Source organism: Staurois parvus, unplaced genomic scaffold (assembly GCF_062004578.1).
Source record: "Staurois parvus isolate SC_StPar_1 unplaced genomic scaffold, SC_StPar_1.0 ptg000660l, whole genome shotgun sequence".
Lineage (NCBI taxonomy): Eukaryota > Metazoa > Chordata > Amphibia > Anura > Ranidae > Staurois > Staurois parvus.
Window position 1 is genome coordinate 99509 of NW_028318456.1, and position 16539 is coordinate 116047.

The 16539-nt window shown below is 41.9% G+C and overlaps 1 protein-coding gene across 4 annotated transcripts in view; it reads right to left on the reverse strand.

The window, feature by feature from the left end:
• Positions 1–16539, reverse strand: part of LOC149448737 (asparaginyl-tRNA synthetase-like) — a 115281-nt gene that overhangs the window by 91632 nt on the left and 7110 nt on the right. For all 4 annotated transcript variants that reach the window (XM_089651711.1, XM_089651712.1, XM_089651709.1 and 1 more), the window contains exons 3-4: positions 15590–15699; positions 4323–4443 (exon numbers count right to left, since the gene is read on the reverse strand). In XM_089651711.1, coding sequence (XP_089507837.1) covers positions 4323–4443; positions 15590–15699 — 231 coding nt within the window. The remainder of the gene's footprint in view (positions 1–4322; positions 4444–15589; positions 15700–16539) is intronic.

A 16539-nucleotide genomic window follows, 5' to 3' on the forward strand; every position in this document is an offset into this window, starting at 1 on the left:
AATCATACATTTCTAAAATCGCCACATCTCGCATCTTAGGTTTTAACCAAATATTATTTAAAAGTCATTAATGAAACAATTGAGGTCAAATTCAATATTTAAACCTCTAGGTGACAACGTTTGCATAAAATAAATCCACTTGGACTCCGCCTGACTAATTGTTCTCACTTTGTGGCTTCCTCTCCAATGTTTTTTATAACGCTCTACCCCCCAGAATTTCAATCCCGAGGGATCATTACCATGATGGCTCGCAAAATGTTTAGAAACATTATGTTTTGGGTTCCCCTTCAGTATATTTGTCACATGTTCTCTTAATCTCACCCACAAAGCCCTTTTAGTGCGTCCCACATACTGCAGACCACAGTTACACTCTAGAACATAAATGACCCCTTCGGTTTTACACGTAATGAAATCTTTAATCTCAAATGGCCTACCATTGCTATTGGACGCAAACTCTTTCTTCTTTTGATTTTGCCCTTTTGTGGCTTTGCAGACACTACATTTTTTGCAAGGAAAAAAAATGGTGACATTAAACAGGGTACCTTCTCTATTCGTCTTAGGTGGATCCAATACGTTCTTCATAATTTTGTTCCTTAAAGTGGGGGCTCTCCTATAGACAAACTTGGGTTGTTCTGGCAATATATTGCCTAATAACGGATCCATTTTTAAAATTGGCCGGCAGACAAGGGAGGGGGAATTGTTGTACTCTCCAAGGACTACTATTGTAGTGAATTACAGGCGCAATTGGATGATGCGGACACTTATTTGAAATTACTAAAAGACCCCACAAGGATATATAGAAAAGAATTGGAACAGTTAATTAAAATAGGTGAAAAGAGAAAAATATTAAACAGTAAGGAAAGTAGATATTTGGTACCAGAATGTTGTCGCATACCAGTAATTTATACAATTCCTAAGATGCATAAAGATCCTGCCAACCCACCGGGGAGGCCTATTGTCAACGGTATCCAATCGGTATTGGCTAGATTGGGCCAATATATAGATACCTTTTTACAACCATTGGTCCAGAATACGGTATCGTTTTTGAGAGATACCAAACATCTAATTCAGCTTCTGGAAGAGGAAAAGGGGAGCTCTAACATAATATTGGCTAGCGCTGATGTATCCTCGTTATATACGATTATCAATCATGAGGATGCACTGGAAGCTACGGGGTGGGGTCTGAGGGAATTAAGTAATTTGAATTGGACACAGAGGAAATTTATTATACAATGTTTGGATTTTAGTCTGAGTCATAACTATTTTTGGTATGACAAAGTTTTTTATAGACAGATTAGGTGTGTAGCCATGGGAGCTCGGTTTGCCCCAAGTGTGGCAAACTTGTTCATGGCCCACTGGGAACAAGATTCGGTATATAAGGATAAACCTGCTGAACTGGCGTTGTATAAAAGGTACATAGATGATGTTTTCATCATATGGAAAGGGGATGAAAGCAAACTGATGGATTTTTTGAAACAATTAAATAATAACAATAAAAATATAAAGTTTGTATGGAAATGCAGTAACCAGTCCATCCAATTTTTAGATTTGGACATCCAAGTACAAGGGGAAATTATTAGTACCATAACGCATTTTAAGGATGTGGACCGGAATGGTTACATCCCGATAGAGAGCTGTCATTTTCCTTCGTGGTGAATATTCCAAAGGGCCAGTTCATTAGGTTAAAAAGGAATTGCACATATGAAAAAGATTATAATACTCAGGCCATGATTTTAGAAGAAAGGTTTGCATCCAAAGGTTACGCTGTGTCTGATCTTAAGAAGAGTAAATTGGAGGTGGCCAATATGGATAGAAAGATACTTATTGGGAATAAAATAAAGAGTGATGATAAGGAGAAGGTTGATCAAGTAGCGGTGATTCTGGATTTTAATTTACAATATAAAAAAATTCAAAATGTTTTTAAGAAGCATTGGCCAATTTTAAAAATGGATCCGTTATTAGGCAATATATTGCCAGAACAACCCAAGTTTGTCTATAGGAGAGCCCCCACTTTAAGGAACAAAATTATGAAGAACGTATTGGATCCACCTAAGACGAATAGAGAAGGTACCCTGTTTAATGTCACCGGTTTTTTTCCTTGCAAAAAATGTAGTGTCTGCAAAGCCACAAAAGGGCAAAATCAAAAGAAGAAAGAGTTTGCGTCCAATAGCAATGGTAGGCCATTTGAGATTAAAGATTTCATTACGTGTAAAACCGAAGGGGTCATTTATGTTCTAGAGTGTAACTGTGGTCTGCAGTATGTGGGACGCACTAAAAGGGCTTTGTGGGTGAGATTAAGAGAACATGTGACAAATATACTGAAGGGGAACCCAAAACATAATGTTTCTAAACATTTTGCGAGCCATCATGGTAATGATCCCTCGGGATTGAAATTCTGGGGGGTAGAGCGTTATAAAAAACATTGGAGAGGAAGCCACAAAGTGAGAACAATTAGTCAGGCGGAGTCCAAGTGGATTTATTTTATGCAAACGTTGTCACCTAGAGGTTTAAATATTGAATTTGACCTCAATTGTTTCATTAATGACTTTTAAATAATATTTGGTTAAAACCTAAGATGCGAGATGTGGCGATTTTAGAAATGTATGATTTCATCTATGTGTACATGTGGTATGGGTAGTATACAGGAGTTCTGTATTAGATTTTTATTATATTTTTTTATATATTTTTTAGATTTTTTTAGTAGATTTTTAATCATGGTTTTATTGGAATTGATTATTTAAGTAATATTTCTTCAAATTAATGTGTTTAAAATAAATATAATGTATTAAATTTAGCGTATGGAATGGGGGTTTCAAATAATTAGGAGTAGGGAAGTATTGGTAGTAGATATGGGTGTGTTGATACCTATATCGGTTTATTCCCTGAATAAATCCCTTTTTGGCTTATGATTGGTATTTGGTATATATTATATACCTATTTTAATAAATATTAAATATGGGGCAATAAAAGTTTTTAATGGGGGTTAATTGTATTATTAAAGCATATCGTTATACATGGGTCATCCTTGTAAATATAGATATACATGCCCTTCATTGATTGTTGGAAGTAGGGGAAGTAGCGGCGGATCGCGGACGTCCTGTGTAGAGGGCTCCATGAAAATGGAGTTAATATGCACGCCCCTTGTAGATTAGGAGAGCGGTTATAAGGAAGTGCGGCCATCCAATACGGTATCCTGAAGACGTGACTGTGGCGCAACGCGTCGACGTATAGGGGTGACGTACTTCCGGGTTCGGACGCCATCTTTGGACACCTGTATACACCCATAGTACATGGGAACTGCTTTACCTTGCTGAAGGACATGTGAGTGTAATGTTCGATTCTACTGATGAAGTGTATTAAACGGTGTTGCACTATGGAGATGTGATTCTGTTTTTCATATGCGCCCTGTGCCTGTGTCCATTCTATGAGGGGTATTGGAGTGTAACTGACTGCCTGGAGGAGGATTTTGAGCGGTGAAGGCAGTGGAGGAGAATTATATCTGGCAGAGTCCGTTTTGTGAGGGGAGCTTTTGGAGTATTACTTACTGCCTGGAGGAGGATCATGGTCGGTGGAGGCAGTGGAGGAGAATAAATCTGGCAATTATATATATAAAAAAAGCTCTGTGACCTGCAAGGGTCGAATGTGGAAGGTGAGGGGGCATTTTGGCTATCATTGAGGGGAGTCACGTCAAGATTTCACGAAGAGCACTATTGCAGCATGGAGTGATAATTTTTGAACACTTTTTATGTTTTTGCACAGTGTGGCATCACCATCCTATTTGTTTTTTATTTAAATTGGTCCGATTAATTGCATTTGAGTACCTTTTTTTGCACAGTTTAAGTAATATTAATCACTACACCACTAGGGATGTAATATACAGTGATGAGGATATTGCACTAGTTATTATTGTATTATTTGTATAAGAGGTAGTATTTATCACCTTTTTCACCAGCGTATATTTATAAAGGGGTTATTGCACTAGTTCTTTGATTATTTTAGTTGAGCGCTTCACCACTAATATAATTTGTTTCACATATCTTGGGGTATAGAGAAAAGGTGATAGCAGCTCACTCACTAGGTTCTGTGGAGCGCAGGGGGATTTTTATATATAATTTCATAATTGTAAACCCTGTAGAGCAATCTGATAACCATCATGGATTCTTCAATCTGACCGCGCCAGTGCTTGACTGAAAACAGCGCATCAGGTGATCGACTAAAATGGAAACTGAAGAATCGGAATTGCTATGTGTATGGTCATTATTAGAATTAACTGAAGATTGCGGTTCCATCCAGAAAATCTGGAATTATAGAGAACATCTTACTTTGGTGTCACATTCTCCAATCACTCGAATATCTTCTGCCTTGACCTCCACACTCTGCTTGGTGCCGATACTACTCACCAGAGCCCCCGACACTTCCACCGCACTGCCGAAACTGATGGAGCTAAAAGGAAACAAATGGAGGCATATTAGAGAGACAATGAACAGCTTTACAATCTTTCTACAATAATCCTATAAACCTGTAACCTGTTTGATGCCAAAGCCGTTTTTGCACTTTTTTTTTTTTCAAAAATCTTTTTAGGCCTGATAATTTCATAAACCCCCAAAACATATTTTCTGAAAGCAGACAGAATAAAATAGCAGTAGTTCCAATTTTTTATGTCACTCAATATTAGCACAATTTTTTATGGAATGCAAAATTTAAGTAAAAAATGCACAAACTTTAGGGTGCGCACGCACAATAAATTACTCACAGGAGCACTGAGCTGAGGAGGGGGATGGAGCGGCTGGCTCAAGCTCTCAGCGGCTCCAGACTCTGGGGTGGATCCCGGCTTTAAAATCGGGATCTTTCCCCAGCCCGGACCGGCTGAGTGACATCAGCCGACATCGGGGTTCAGCCTGTTGTCAGCTGAAAACGGGTCACAGGAATGCAGAACAAACTGCACTCCTATGATCTGAAGAAGTACAGCCAACGGAGCTTTAAGTGTTTGGGTGTGATTTTAACCACTTCCCGACCGGCCGTTGCATATAAACGGCCGGACGGTGGCAGTGCAGGGTCGGGTGGCCATTTATAAATGGCCTCCCCGCACCCTGCTTGTGCGCGCTCCCTGGGAGTGCTCAGCACCGCGATCCGGTGCCCGCTGTGTCCTCCGGACTCAGTGAAACACCGATCGTCGGATGGGACCTCCGTACGAGGTCCCGATCATGTGATCACCGATTGGCCAATCAGTGATCACATGCAAACTAGTAAGCAAGATGTCCCTTGTGACATCATTGCTTACTACGTGTGAAATCTGTGAATGATCACAGAGGTCACATGGTACAAGGCTATTCACAAAAGCCTTGTACCATGTGACAAGCTGTGACCAATCACAGCTCACTCAATACTTCTTAATGAGTGCAAGAATGCAGACAGAGAGGAGAAATGATTGCTTTTACATCCTATATGGGTGTAAAAGCAATCAGTGTAAAAAAAAAAAAAAAAAAAAAAATCTTCATCACCCCCCACAAGTAGTACAGTGTCACCATGGTGACACTGTACTGCTAGGGTGACAGTATGTAAAAAAAAAAAAAAAAAAAAAAAAATAATATAAAAAAATAAAATAAAAATGTAAAAAAAAAAGTTTAAAAATTATAATTTTTGGTTATAAACTAATTTGGATAATTTTTTTTTCTACTAAAAAGATAACGGAATAAATTTTGGCTAAGATTTATGATGAAATATTATTTATTTGCAAAATTTTATAAAAAAAAACACTTTTTTTCAAAATTTTTGGACTCTTCATTTACATAGCAAAAAAAATACAAATCCCAGTGGTGAATAAATACCACCAAAATAAAGCTTTATCTGTCTCAAAAAAATGGTAAAAATTCATTTGGGTACAGTTTTGCATGACCGCGCAATTGTCATTCAAAGTGTGATAGCGCTAAAAGCTGAAAATTGCCCTGGTCAGGAAGGGGGTAAAAGTGTCCGGTCTGGAAGTGGTTAATTTTTTTACACCGATTTTTCATTAAACTTTTTTTTTTTTATCACATAGGGGACCGATTGGTACATACAGGGGTGTGTGAAAGCGATCCGGCCGCTGCAGAGCCACTGGATCGCTTTCATCTGACAGCCAACTTGTCAGATTTTTTAACAGCCCTTGCTGGCAGTATCAGACACACAAACACAATAAATTACTCGTTGGAGCGCTGGGCTGTGCAGGGGGAGGGAGCGGCTGGCTCAAGCTCTCAGCGGCTCGCCAGGTGCTGCTCCAGACTCTGGGGTGGATCCCTACTTTAAAGTTAACATGTAGCCATACAGCAGTTAGGACATAATTAAGAACAGTAAACCTCAACCCTATTAGCAATATTGATCAACTGACAAAACATCATGTGCAAATGAAAAGCAGAATTCCAAAAATCCAGCTGCCTTCATGTATACAGTGCGGAGAATAGTGAATAGCGCGAGGGAACTGGCTCTCAGTGCGATCAAATGCGGCCGTGACTCAATGGCAGCAAGTTTATACAGTGAAGGGCCATGCTGTCAGGGCTCCTGGTAAGACCAGAGATGCGTGAACTGACACAGGGAAACGCAGGCTCAAGTATGGTGTAACAATATAATTTATTAAGGGTTATACACAAATATAACGCACAATATAAACCAAACCTCCAACTGATAACGGAATGTACACAGATAAGAGCAGTCAGGGCTGGTGAGGTGGAGTGGTCAGGCGGGCCGGGTCAGGAACCATCGGGCAGACAAGACACAAAGGCGTAGGCAGAGCGTAGTCAGACGGGCCGGGTAAGGAACAATCAGGCAGACGAGGTACCAAAGGAGCAGGAGAGTGGTCAGAAATAGCCAAGGTCAGGACAGGCGGAGTTCATTCAGGGTCAGGATCAAGCAGAATCAGGCAGGAAGCAGACAGGATGCAGATACAGGGGCTCATGGGAAACATACACCAAGGCCCTGACTGCAGGTCTGGCCATTCCTTAAATACACCTCCTGCAACCAGCCTCAGGTGATGGCTGACTGCAGGAGTGAGCTTCTGGTTGCTGAGAGCACCCGCTGGCCAGCCCTGGTACTGCAGCCCACAAGGCAGGTGAGTCCCACCACCATTGGCAAGTCTATTCCTGACACATGCTCATTATTGACATTAAAGCGGAGCTCCACCCAAAAGGGTAAATATATTTATTGAAATATATTTTGAATATGGTCAAAGTTGTAGCATTGCAAATATATGGCAATATATTTGGGGAAAATATTTTTAAAATATATTTAAAATATATTTTTCTTCCATATGGGTTCACAAAGCACAACCGGCTCTGGCTTGCAAAGTATGCTACCTTATCACATGATGCAAGCTTTAGGCAGGCCATACATGGGTCGAAATTTGACCGATTTTTCATCCGTAAATCCAAACCTAAGAATAATCGGCCGATTTTCGCTCTATTAGTGGGTCAATGGCACCGGCCCATTTTCGTGGTTTCTCCCTTTTTCGGTGATCGAGCATGTTGGAAAATTTGTGAAAAACAACTGATTTTCGACTCAATGATGGTCAAATCGTACGATCGTTTTTCCGAAAAGTATATGAGCATGAGCCGTGACCTGGAAGGAACAGAAAGTCGCCTGTTATATGGGGTGAACTTTATGACTTGGTCGGTCGATTTTCAAAATCAATGATGGCACCATCGGATTACCGAGCGAACGACGTTTCCGATTTATGGACGAAAAATCTTTCGGAATTCGAACCATGTATGGCCGGCATTAGTGTGCTGACAAACAAGTGACCTCTCCTCCCTCTGCACCGCCCCCCCCCTTCTTTTACAAACAGAAAGTTTTCAGGATGCATCTCTTAGGCCTTGCAGCTCTCCCCCGACACTACTACCAGAAATGTATTACAAAGCAGCAACAGCTGTCAAATTGGCCATCAAAATGTCAGTCTGCAAGCGTCATTGTACAAATGCAATGATAGAAATGTATCGAAAGTGAAGCAGCTAGAATCTGCAACAGCTGTACATGACAACCAATCAGGCACCTTATTCACTTAAAGGATAAGTTCACCTTTGGAAACATGTTACATGTTTCACCCATTTTTAGGGTGGAACATGTAACATGTTTCCAATGCTGCAACTACATTCCGCTGCCCCCCCTTCCTCTGACAGAAGTATGGGGGGGGAGATACCCATACTAGCTGTCAGATTTGAAAACAGCGAGGCTGTGCCAGGCTCCGCCCACACGGCAGCGTCATTCATTCACAGTCCTCCATGAATGAATGAACTGCAAATCCTGATAGTCTTGTGGAGCGCCGTGGTAGTTCATTGAATCTTCCTGTTAGTATATCTGCTTGCCCGTACATCCCATATGGTAAAACAGATATACTGACAGATCTGCAGGAGACCTGCATGGCACCAGCGATATACTGATCACTGGTGCAAAGCTTTACAGGCTCCTGCAGACAAAAATAATAAATGCACATTTTTTACCTGCAAAAAAAATGTGCATTTATTATTTTTGTGCAAAAGGTGAGCTTATCCTTTAAAAGCTGACTATCTTTTGCACTACACTACATTTTATACATGTAACATGGTACAAATGGGCCTACCATCAACATATCCCCCCCACCTCCATGACAGTGTACGGGGGTTCCTCTTCCCCACAGTAGCTGTCACTGTTGAAATCTGCAGAAATCTGTGAATGAATGAACTACAAGTCCCATCTTCCACTGCGGCAGACGGACTTGGAACCCAAGTATGGTGATCAACGCACTTGTAGTCCATTGACACTTCATCCAGCTCTGTAACTGAAAGTCTGTACATCTGTACACACTGGGAGCTGGAGAAAGAGCCTGCAGGAGCCTGGCATTGTGATTCCCATCTACTGAACACTTTTCCAATGTTCTGCAGGCTCCTGTGAAAAAAATAAAAACACATTTTTTTCCTGCAACAATGTCCATTTCTTTATTTTATTTAAAAGTTGGGGCATAGCCTTTAAAGCGGTAGTAAACACCACTTGGACACGTATTCCTACAGGTAAGGTCACAATAAAGATTACCTGTAGATATAATGAATACTTCGTAAACGTGCACCACTTAGGAGACATTCGCTATATCTGCAACTGCGGTCTGAATTGAGGACACCCTGAGGGTGCAGACAATACAGAGCACTGTGCAGCGACCATAACTCCTGTGCACATGGGTGGGAGTGACGTCATCGCGGCATGGCCATTAACACTGCCAGAGCTCATGAGGCCAGAAGGAAGACCGGGTGAAGATGGAAGTGCCAAGAGATGTGACAGCGTGCCGCTGAAGGGCTTAAAGTGTTACTAAACCCAGGACCCTGCATTCAGTATATCTGGTCTCCACTGACCCTGCATTCGCTATATCTGGTCTCCCAGGACCCTGCATTCACTATATCCGGTCTCCTAGGATCCTGCATTCACTATACCTGGTCTCCCAGGACCCTGCATTCACTATATCTGATCTGCCAGGACCCCGCATTCACTATATCTGATCTCCCAGGACCCTGCATTCACTATATCTGGTCTCCCAGGACCCTGCATTCACTATATCTGATGTCCCAGGACCCCGCATTCACTATATCTGGTCTCCCAGGACCCTGCATTCACTATATCTGATCTCCCAGGATCCTGCATTCACTATATCTGATCTCCCAGGACCCTGCATTCACTATATCAGATCTCCCAGGACCCTGCATTCACTATATCTGATCTCCCAGGACCCCGCATTCACTATATCTGATCTCCCCGGACCCCGCATTCACTATATCTGATCTCCCCGGACCCCGCATTCACTATATCTGATCTCCCCGGACCCCGCATTCACTATATCTGATCTCCCCAGACCCCGCATTCACTATATCTGGTCTCCCAGGACCCCGCATTCACTATATCTGATCTCCCCAGACCCCGCATTCACTATATCTGGTCTCCCAGGACCCCGCATTCACTATATCTGATCTCCCAGGACCCTGCATTCACTATATCTGATCTCCCAGGACCCCGCATTCACTATATCTGATCTCCCAGGACCCTGCATTCACTATATCAGATCTCCCAGGACCCCGCATTCACTATATCTGATCTCCCTGGACCCCGCATTCACTATATCCGCTCTCCCCAGACCCTGCATTCACTATATCTGGTCTCCCACAGTACACACAACATGGAAATGCAATTATTTTAGTAAATAGAAACTGCTAAATAACTTTTAGCAGTTTATATAGCAGTATATAGCAGTCTTGTGCCTTCTACTAGTGTCCAGCAGAGCACTGGTTAAAGCTTGTAGGAGGCATTTTCATTCTCTCTTGATCATCCTATGAGGCTGCAGGACCCCTGACCCTTAGTCTGGACAGTGCTGATTGTCCCTGTGCTGATCGCATGCACTTTCCCAAGAAAAAAAAAAAAAAAAACGCTCTAGTAATACACACCAAACTGAGCAAGTGCAGCTTGCCTCCAAGCCTCTGTTCTATCAGGAGTTATTCTGGGAACAGTAGAAGAAGGGGAGGATCATAGAAGATAGGATCAAACATCTTTTTTTACACAGTGCGGAGGATTAACCCTTTAGGTTCCACAGTGAGTATAAATAGTATATGATTTACTACGTATACAGACTGATTTTACTGTTGTGGGCTTAGTAACACTTTACACTAAATTAAAAGGTAAATCTCTCATAATGTCCTAGTATACAGTGGATATAAGAAGTCTTCACACCCCTGTTAAAATGTCAGGTTTCTGTGATGTAACAAAATGAGACAAAGATAAATCATTTCAGAACTTTTTCCACCTTTAATGTGACCTATAAACTGTACAACTCAGTTGAACAACAAACTGAAATATTTTAGGTGGAGGAAAGTAAAAGTAAAAAACTAAAATATTATGGTTGCATAAGTGTGCACACCCTTACACTAATACTTTGTTGAAGCCCCTTTTGATGTGATTCCAGCACTCAGTCTTTTTGGGTATGAGTCTATCAGCATGGCACATCCTGACTTGGCAATATTTGCCCGCTCTTCCTTGCAAAAACACTCCAAATCTGTCAGATTGCGAGGGCATCTCCTGTGCACAGCCCTCTTCAGATCATCCCACAGATTTTCCATCGGATTCAGGTCTGGGCTCTGGCTGGGCCATTCCAAAACTTTCATCTTCTTCTGGTGAAGCCATTCCTTTGTTGATTTGGATGTATGCTTTGGGTGGTTGTCATTCTGAAAGATGAAGTTCCTCTTCATGTTCAGCTTTCTAGCAGAAGCCTGAAGGTTTTGTGCCAATATTGACTGGTATTTGGAACTGTTAATAATTCCCTCCACCTTGACTAAGGCCTCAGTTCCAGCTGAAGAAAAACAGCCCCAAAGCATGATGCTGCCCCCACCATGCTTCACGGTGGGTATGGTGTTCTTTTCGTGATGTGCAGTGTTATTTTTGGGCCAAACATCTTTTAGAATTTTGGCCAAAAAATTCAACCTCGGTTTCATCAGACCAGAACACATTTTCCCACATGCTTTTGGGAGACTTCAGATGTGTATTTGCAAAATTTAGCCGGACTTGGATGTTTTTCTTCGGAAGAAAAGGCTTCCGTCTTGCCACTCTACCCCATAGCCCAGACATATGAAGAATACAGAGATTGTTGTCACATGGACCACACAGCCAGTACTTGCCAGATATTCCTGCAGCTCCTTTAATGTTGCTGTAGGCCTCTTGGCAGCCCCCCAGACCAGTTTTCTTCTCGTCTTTTCATCAATTTTGGAGGGACATCCAGTTCTTGGTAATGTCACTGTTGCACCATATTTTCTCCACTCGATGATGACTGTCTTCATTGTGTTCCATGGTATATCTAATGCCTTGGAAATTCTTTTGTACCCTTCTCCTGACTGATACCTTTTAACAATGAGATCCCTCTGATGCTTTAGAAGCTCTCTGCGGACCATGGCTTTTGCTGTAGGATGTGACTAAGAAAATGTCAGGAAAGACCTACTAGAACATCTGAACTTTATTTGGGGTTAATCAGAGGCACTATAAATGATGGCAGGTGTGTACTGACTCCTATTTAACATGATTTTGAATGTGATTGCTTAATTCTGAACAAAGCTACATCCCCAGTTATAAGAGGGTCTGTACACTTATGCAACCACATCATTTTATGTTTACTTCCCCCCCAAAAAAAATCTGTTTGTTTTTCAATTGAGTTGTACAGTTTATAGGTCACATTAAAGGTGGAAAAAGCTCTGAAATGATTTATCTTTGTCTCATTTTTTTACATCACAGGGGCGTGTAGACTTTTTATATCCACTGTACACATTATGTTATGACATTAACTTGGGGGACCTTTTTTTTTTTTTACTTAACTGCTGCTTTAAAGAATAACTAAAAGGATGGAGTTGGATTAGAACACAAAACTGAAAAAAATTATAGAAAAGGAGACTTTTCTCAGGAAACCTTCATGGGACAGAGCCGCTTGCCATATGTTCCGGTAAACAACATACATTTAAACCAACTTCTCAAAGGCAGCACTAAATCCCCCCCAAAAAAGTAGTGAATTATAAATAATTCATTTTTTTCTGGGATTGAGTGCTGCCCTTAAAAAGTTGGTGGATTAGAACACCTGTCAGGTCTTTATAGCCCCCATTAGGGAGATTCACCCTCTCTGTTCGTCCTGTGTACCATTATCATTGAAAGTAGAATAAAACCCACACATTTTGGGTTTTCCCCATAAAAATAATAGAGGGGAAATCTTCCAATGGGGACACTAGTTCTGGAGACCTGGGAGTCCCCAATTAATTCCTTTACTTTGTAGCGATTTCCTCTCACCTCCTGTTTTGACTGTAGGAGAGGTAGTGAAGGGAAACCTTCCCAAAGGTATACAGATAGCAAAGAAAAACCATAACCCCTCCCTTATTTTATCTAAAATGGAAGTAAAAAAAAAAAGTTTTTACTATAGTTTTACTTTAGCCTAACACTATAAATTGCCAAGGAATCGTACAGGAATTGCACTGCATTCCAGTGCAATTACCATGCAAATTCAGTGCTGTGCCAACTGGGCTAATTCATTTTGAATGGGCTGAAATCGCACCAACTTAACGCATGCACTACTTTTGGTAATGCACTGCATCTGGATCAAATGGTAGTTTTGTACCAGGCGATTCAGGGCAGGCAAACGCACTGCGTTTGGGGTGTTAACAATGCATGGACACCTGCAGCAGATTGAAAGGGCAGTGCTTTTTTTTTAAATTCCATAATGTTTTGGCCGTGCTTTGTTAACGTGGTGTGGGAAACGTGCACAGATCATGGGTTTCCCGCACTGCGTTCTAGTATGGATCAGGGCATGAGCTTTTTTGAAAAAAAAAAAAAAAAATAGAAGTTGATTGGTTGCTGTCAGGAATGGACTCAGCACTGGTGGTGGGACTCACCTGCCGTGTGGGCTGCAGTACCAGGGCTGACCAGCGGGTGCTCTCAGCAACCAGAAGCTCACTCCTGCAGTCAGCCATCAGCTGAAGCTGATTGCAGGAGGTGTATTTAAGCAGGACCAGGCCTGTGATCAGGGCCTTTATTGTATTGTTTCCCATGAGCCCCTGTACCTGGTATCCTGTGTTCCTGTTCTGCTGACTATCTGATTTGTTGCCGACCCTGCCTGATCCTGATCTCTGCTGACTTCTCCTGCTTGATCCCTGGCTTGCCTGACCATCCTTCTGCCTGATCCTCAGTACCGCGCTGCCCGTGAGTTACTGAACCCGGCTTGTGACCCTGGCTATTCTCTGCCTGCTCCTCCGATACCTCACTGCCCGCACGTTGCTGACCTGGCCTGCCTGACGCTACCCAGACCATCCATCCATCCATCCTGCACGGATCTGTCCCTGTTACTAGGTCTGCCAGCCTCTTCACGTCAGGCTTTCCCACGGTACATACCCTCGGCGGACCCCTCTACCACAGTTGGGTGCACTCAGGGGCCGCGACCTGGTCTCAGTCCTGCGCCAAGTCCATCCCCACCATCAGGGGCTCTGGTGAAAAGGCAGACTGGGGCTTAGACTCCGCACCCTGGGGAATCCCGTTCTGTGGGTACTAGAGATCCCGCCGCGCGGTGCCTGACAGTACCTAGCAGCCTGCCTGACCATTCCACCTCTCCAGCCCTGACTACGCCTGTGTTCCTGAAGCCTGCTACTTCCCTGTGTCAGTCCACACATTTCTGGTCATACCTGGATCCCTAACAGTTGCCATGCACAGCTGCTCCAGTTTTGATAAATTCCCACTATTGCAACTTTGATAGAAGAATATCTTAACACCTTCCATTCTGCCTATAGCAGATTGACGGCCGGGCGCGACGCTCCTCCTTCTGGGTGGACGTCATATGACGTCCTGTCAGAAGGTGCCGCTCAAGCAGCCGTGCAGCAGCGTGATCTGTCACCGGCTGTGCCCTCGGGACACAGTAGAGGACAGATCACTACATCGGCCCGCTGTCAGTGTCCTGTCACCGCTGTGACTAACCACAACAGATCACATGACAATTGTATACAATGGATGGCTTCATGCCATCCATTGTATACAATTGTGTTGTCAGCTGTGACTGGTCACAACAGTCACATGGTACAGACAGGCCCATCTGTACCATATGTTGAGCTTTACCCAATCACAGCTAATCACAACAAAAGACTAAATCAATCAGTTTCATTCAGTAAAAATGGTTGCTAATGTCAATGAAAAACATTGGTATTAGCAATCATAATGCGTAAAAAAAAAAAACAACTATGCACATTGTTAACATTGTATTACTCTGGTCACAGTGTGTTGAAAAAAAAAATTGTAAATAGAAAAAAATAGTAATAGAAAAAAGAATAAATTAAATATTTTTTATTTCCACATACTGGTCACCAGTCAGTGTCCCTGATCACTGCCACACCAGTTATATGATAAATGCTGTACTGGACTGATGACAACATATAAAAAAAAAAAAGAAAAAAATTATTTTTTCAATTTCTTAATTTTCCAAAAATTGGGACAAAAAATTACAAAATTACAGCTTCATGCCTCTTACCAAATACCCTGGACTGTCTATTTTCCAAAAAAATGGTCATATAGGGGGTATTTGTACTATCCTGGCATTTTCAGGCCTCAAGAAATGAGATTGGCCGTCAGTACATCAGCATTGATCGATTGTCAGATATATATACCATGATTTTTGGACTCTAGCTTTCCTACAGACTAAATAATAAACACTGATCTGGGGTATTTTCACCAAAGAAATGTAGCAGAATACATTTTGACTGAAATTTATGAAGAAAGCTTATTTATTTGCAAAAATTTTAAAAACAGAGACGAAGAAGAACGCGTTTTTTTTCCAATTTTTTTTTTTAAACTCAGTGCTGATTAAATACCATAAAAAGAAAGCCCTATTTGTGTGAAATTATAATTATTTTTAAAGGGTACAGTGTTGCATGACAGCGCAATTTTCATTCAAAGCGAGACAAAGTGCTGAAAGCTGAAAATTGGCCTGGGCAGGAAGGGGGTAAAAGTGCCCGGTAGGCAAGCGGCTATTACATACACATGTGTGATATTCCTACACTTTTCATTACTGACTATTCTGCTCTAAAACAGACACCGGTACCTGTGCTGGAGGCTGGGCTCAGCCACAATCTGGAGGTTTTGCAGAGAAGATCCGTCATTGATATGAAGGAACAAAACTTCTTTGTGGGCTCGGACTGAGCGCACCCAACCCTGCGGAAGGAGAGGAGGTTAGTGAGCCCACATATTCTACAATGATGTAACAACCCAACTACACCGAAGGCTTTGCACAGCTTTGGTCATACATAATGCCGAGCTGTTTGATTCCCCCAGATGAGACTTTCTATGTAATACATCGGATTTATCTCTCCTTCATACTGGGCATGAAGACTCCATTTGTTTCTATACAAGAAATACAGCCAACTAGCATGATGTAGTGTGAGTTACATAGTTAGTCTGGCTGAAAAAAGACAAAAGTCCATCCAGTTCAACCATTAAAAAAAAAAAATTTATAATCCTACACCCACAGTTGATCCAGAGGAAGGCAAAAAAAAACCAGCAAAGAATGATCCAATTTGCTCCTGTAGGGGAAAAAATCCTTCCCGATCCCCCGAGAGGCAATCGGATATTCCCTGGATCAAATTTACCTATAAATGTTCTATCCAGTTATATTCTGTGTATCCAAGAAAGAATCCGGGACTTTTTTAAAGCAATCCACTGAGCTGGCCAGAACCAACTCTTGAGGGATAGACACAAAGTTTACCCAATACACCTTTTCATCAAAAGCCACACAACAGATATACTGTATATTACTTGTTATAAAGTTCCTGTCAAAGTATAACTAACAGCAAAACTTTATTTTTAGTTTTGGATACCATGGGGAGGAATTAGAACCCCCGTCAGGTTATGTGTGTATGTTCCACTATTAGGGAGATTCACCCTATTTATCACAAAGAACAGGTTGTCCCCAGAACAGTAATAGAGGGGAAACATTCCACTAGCTTTGGTGACCCCATTGGATTTGCAGGGATTTCCTCACTTCCTGTAGTGGCT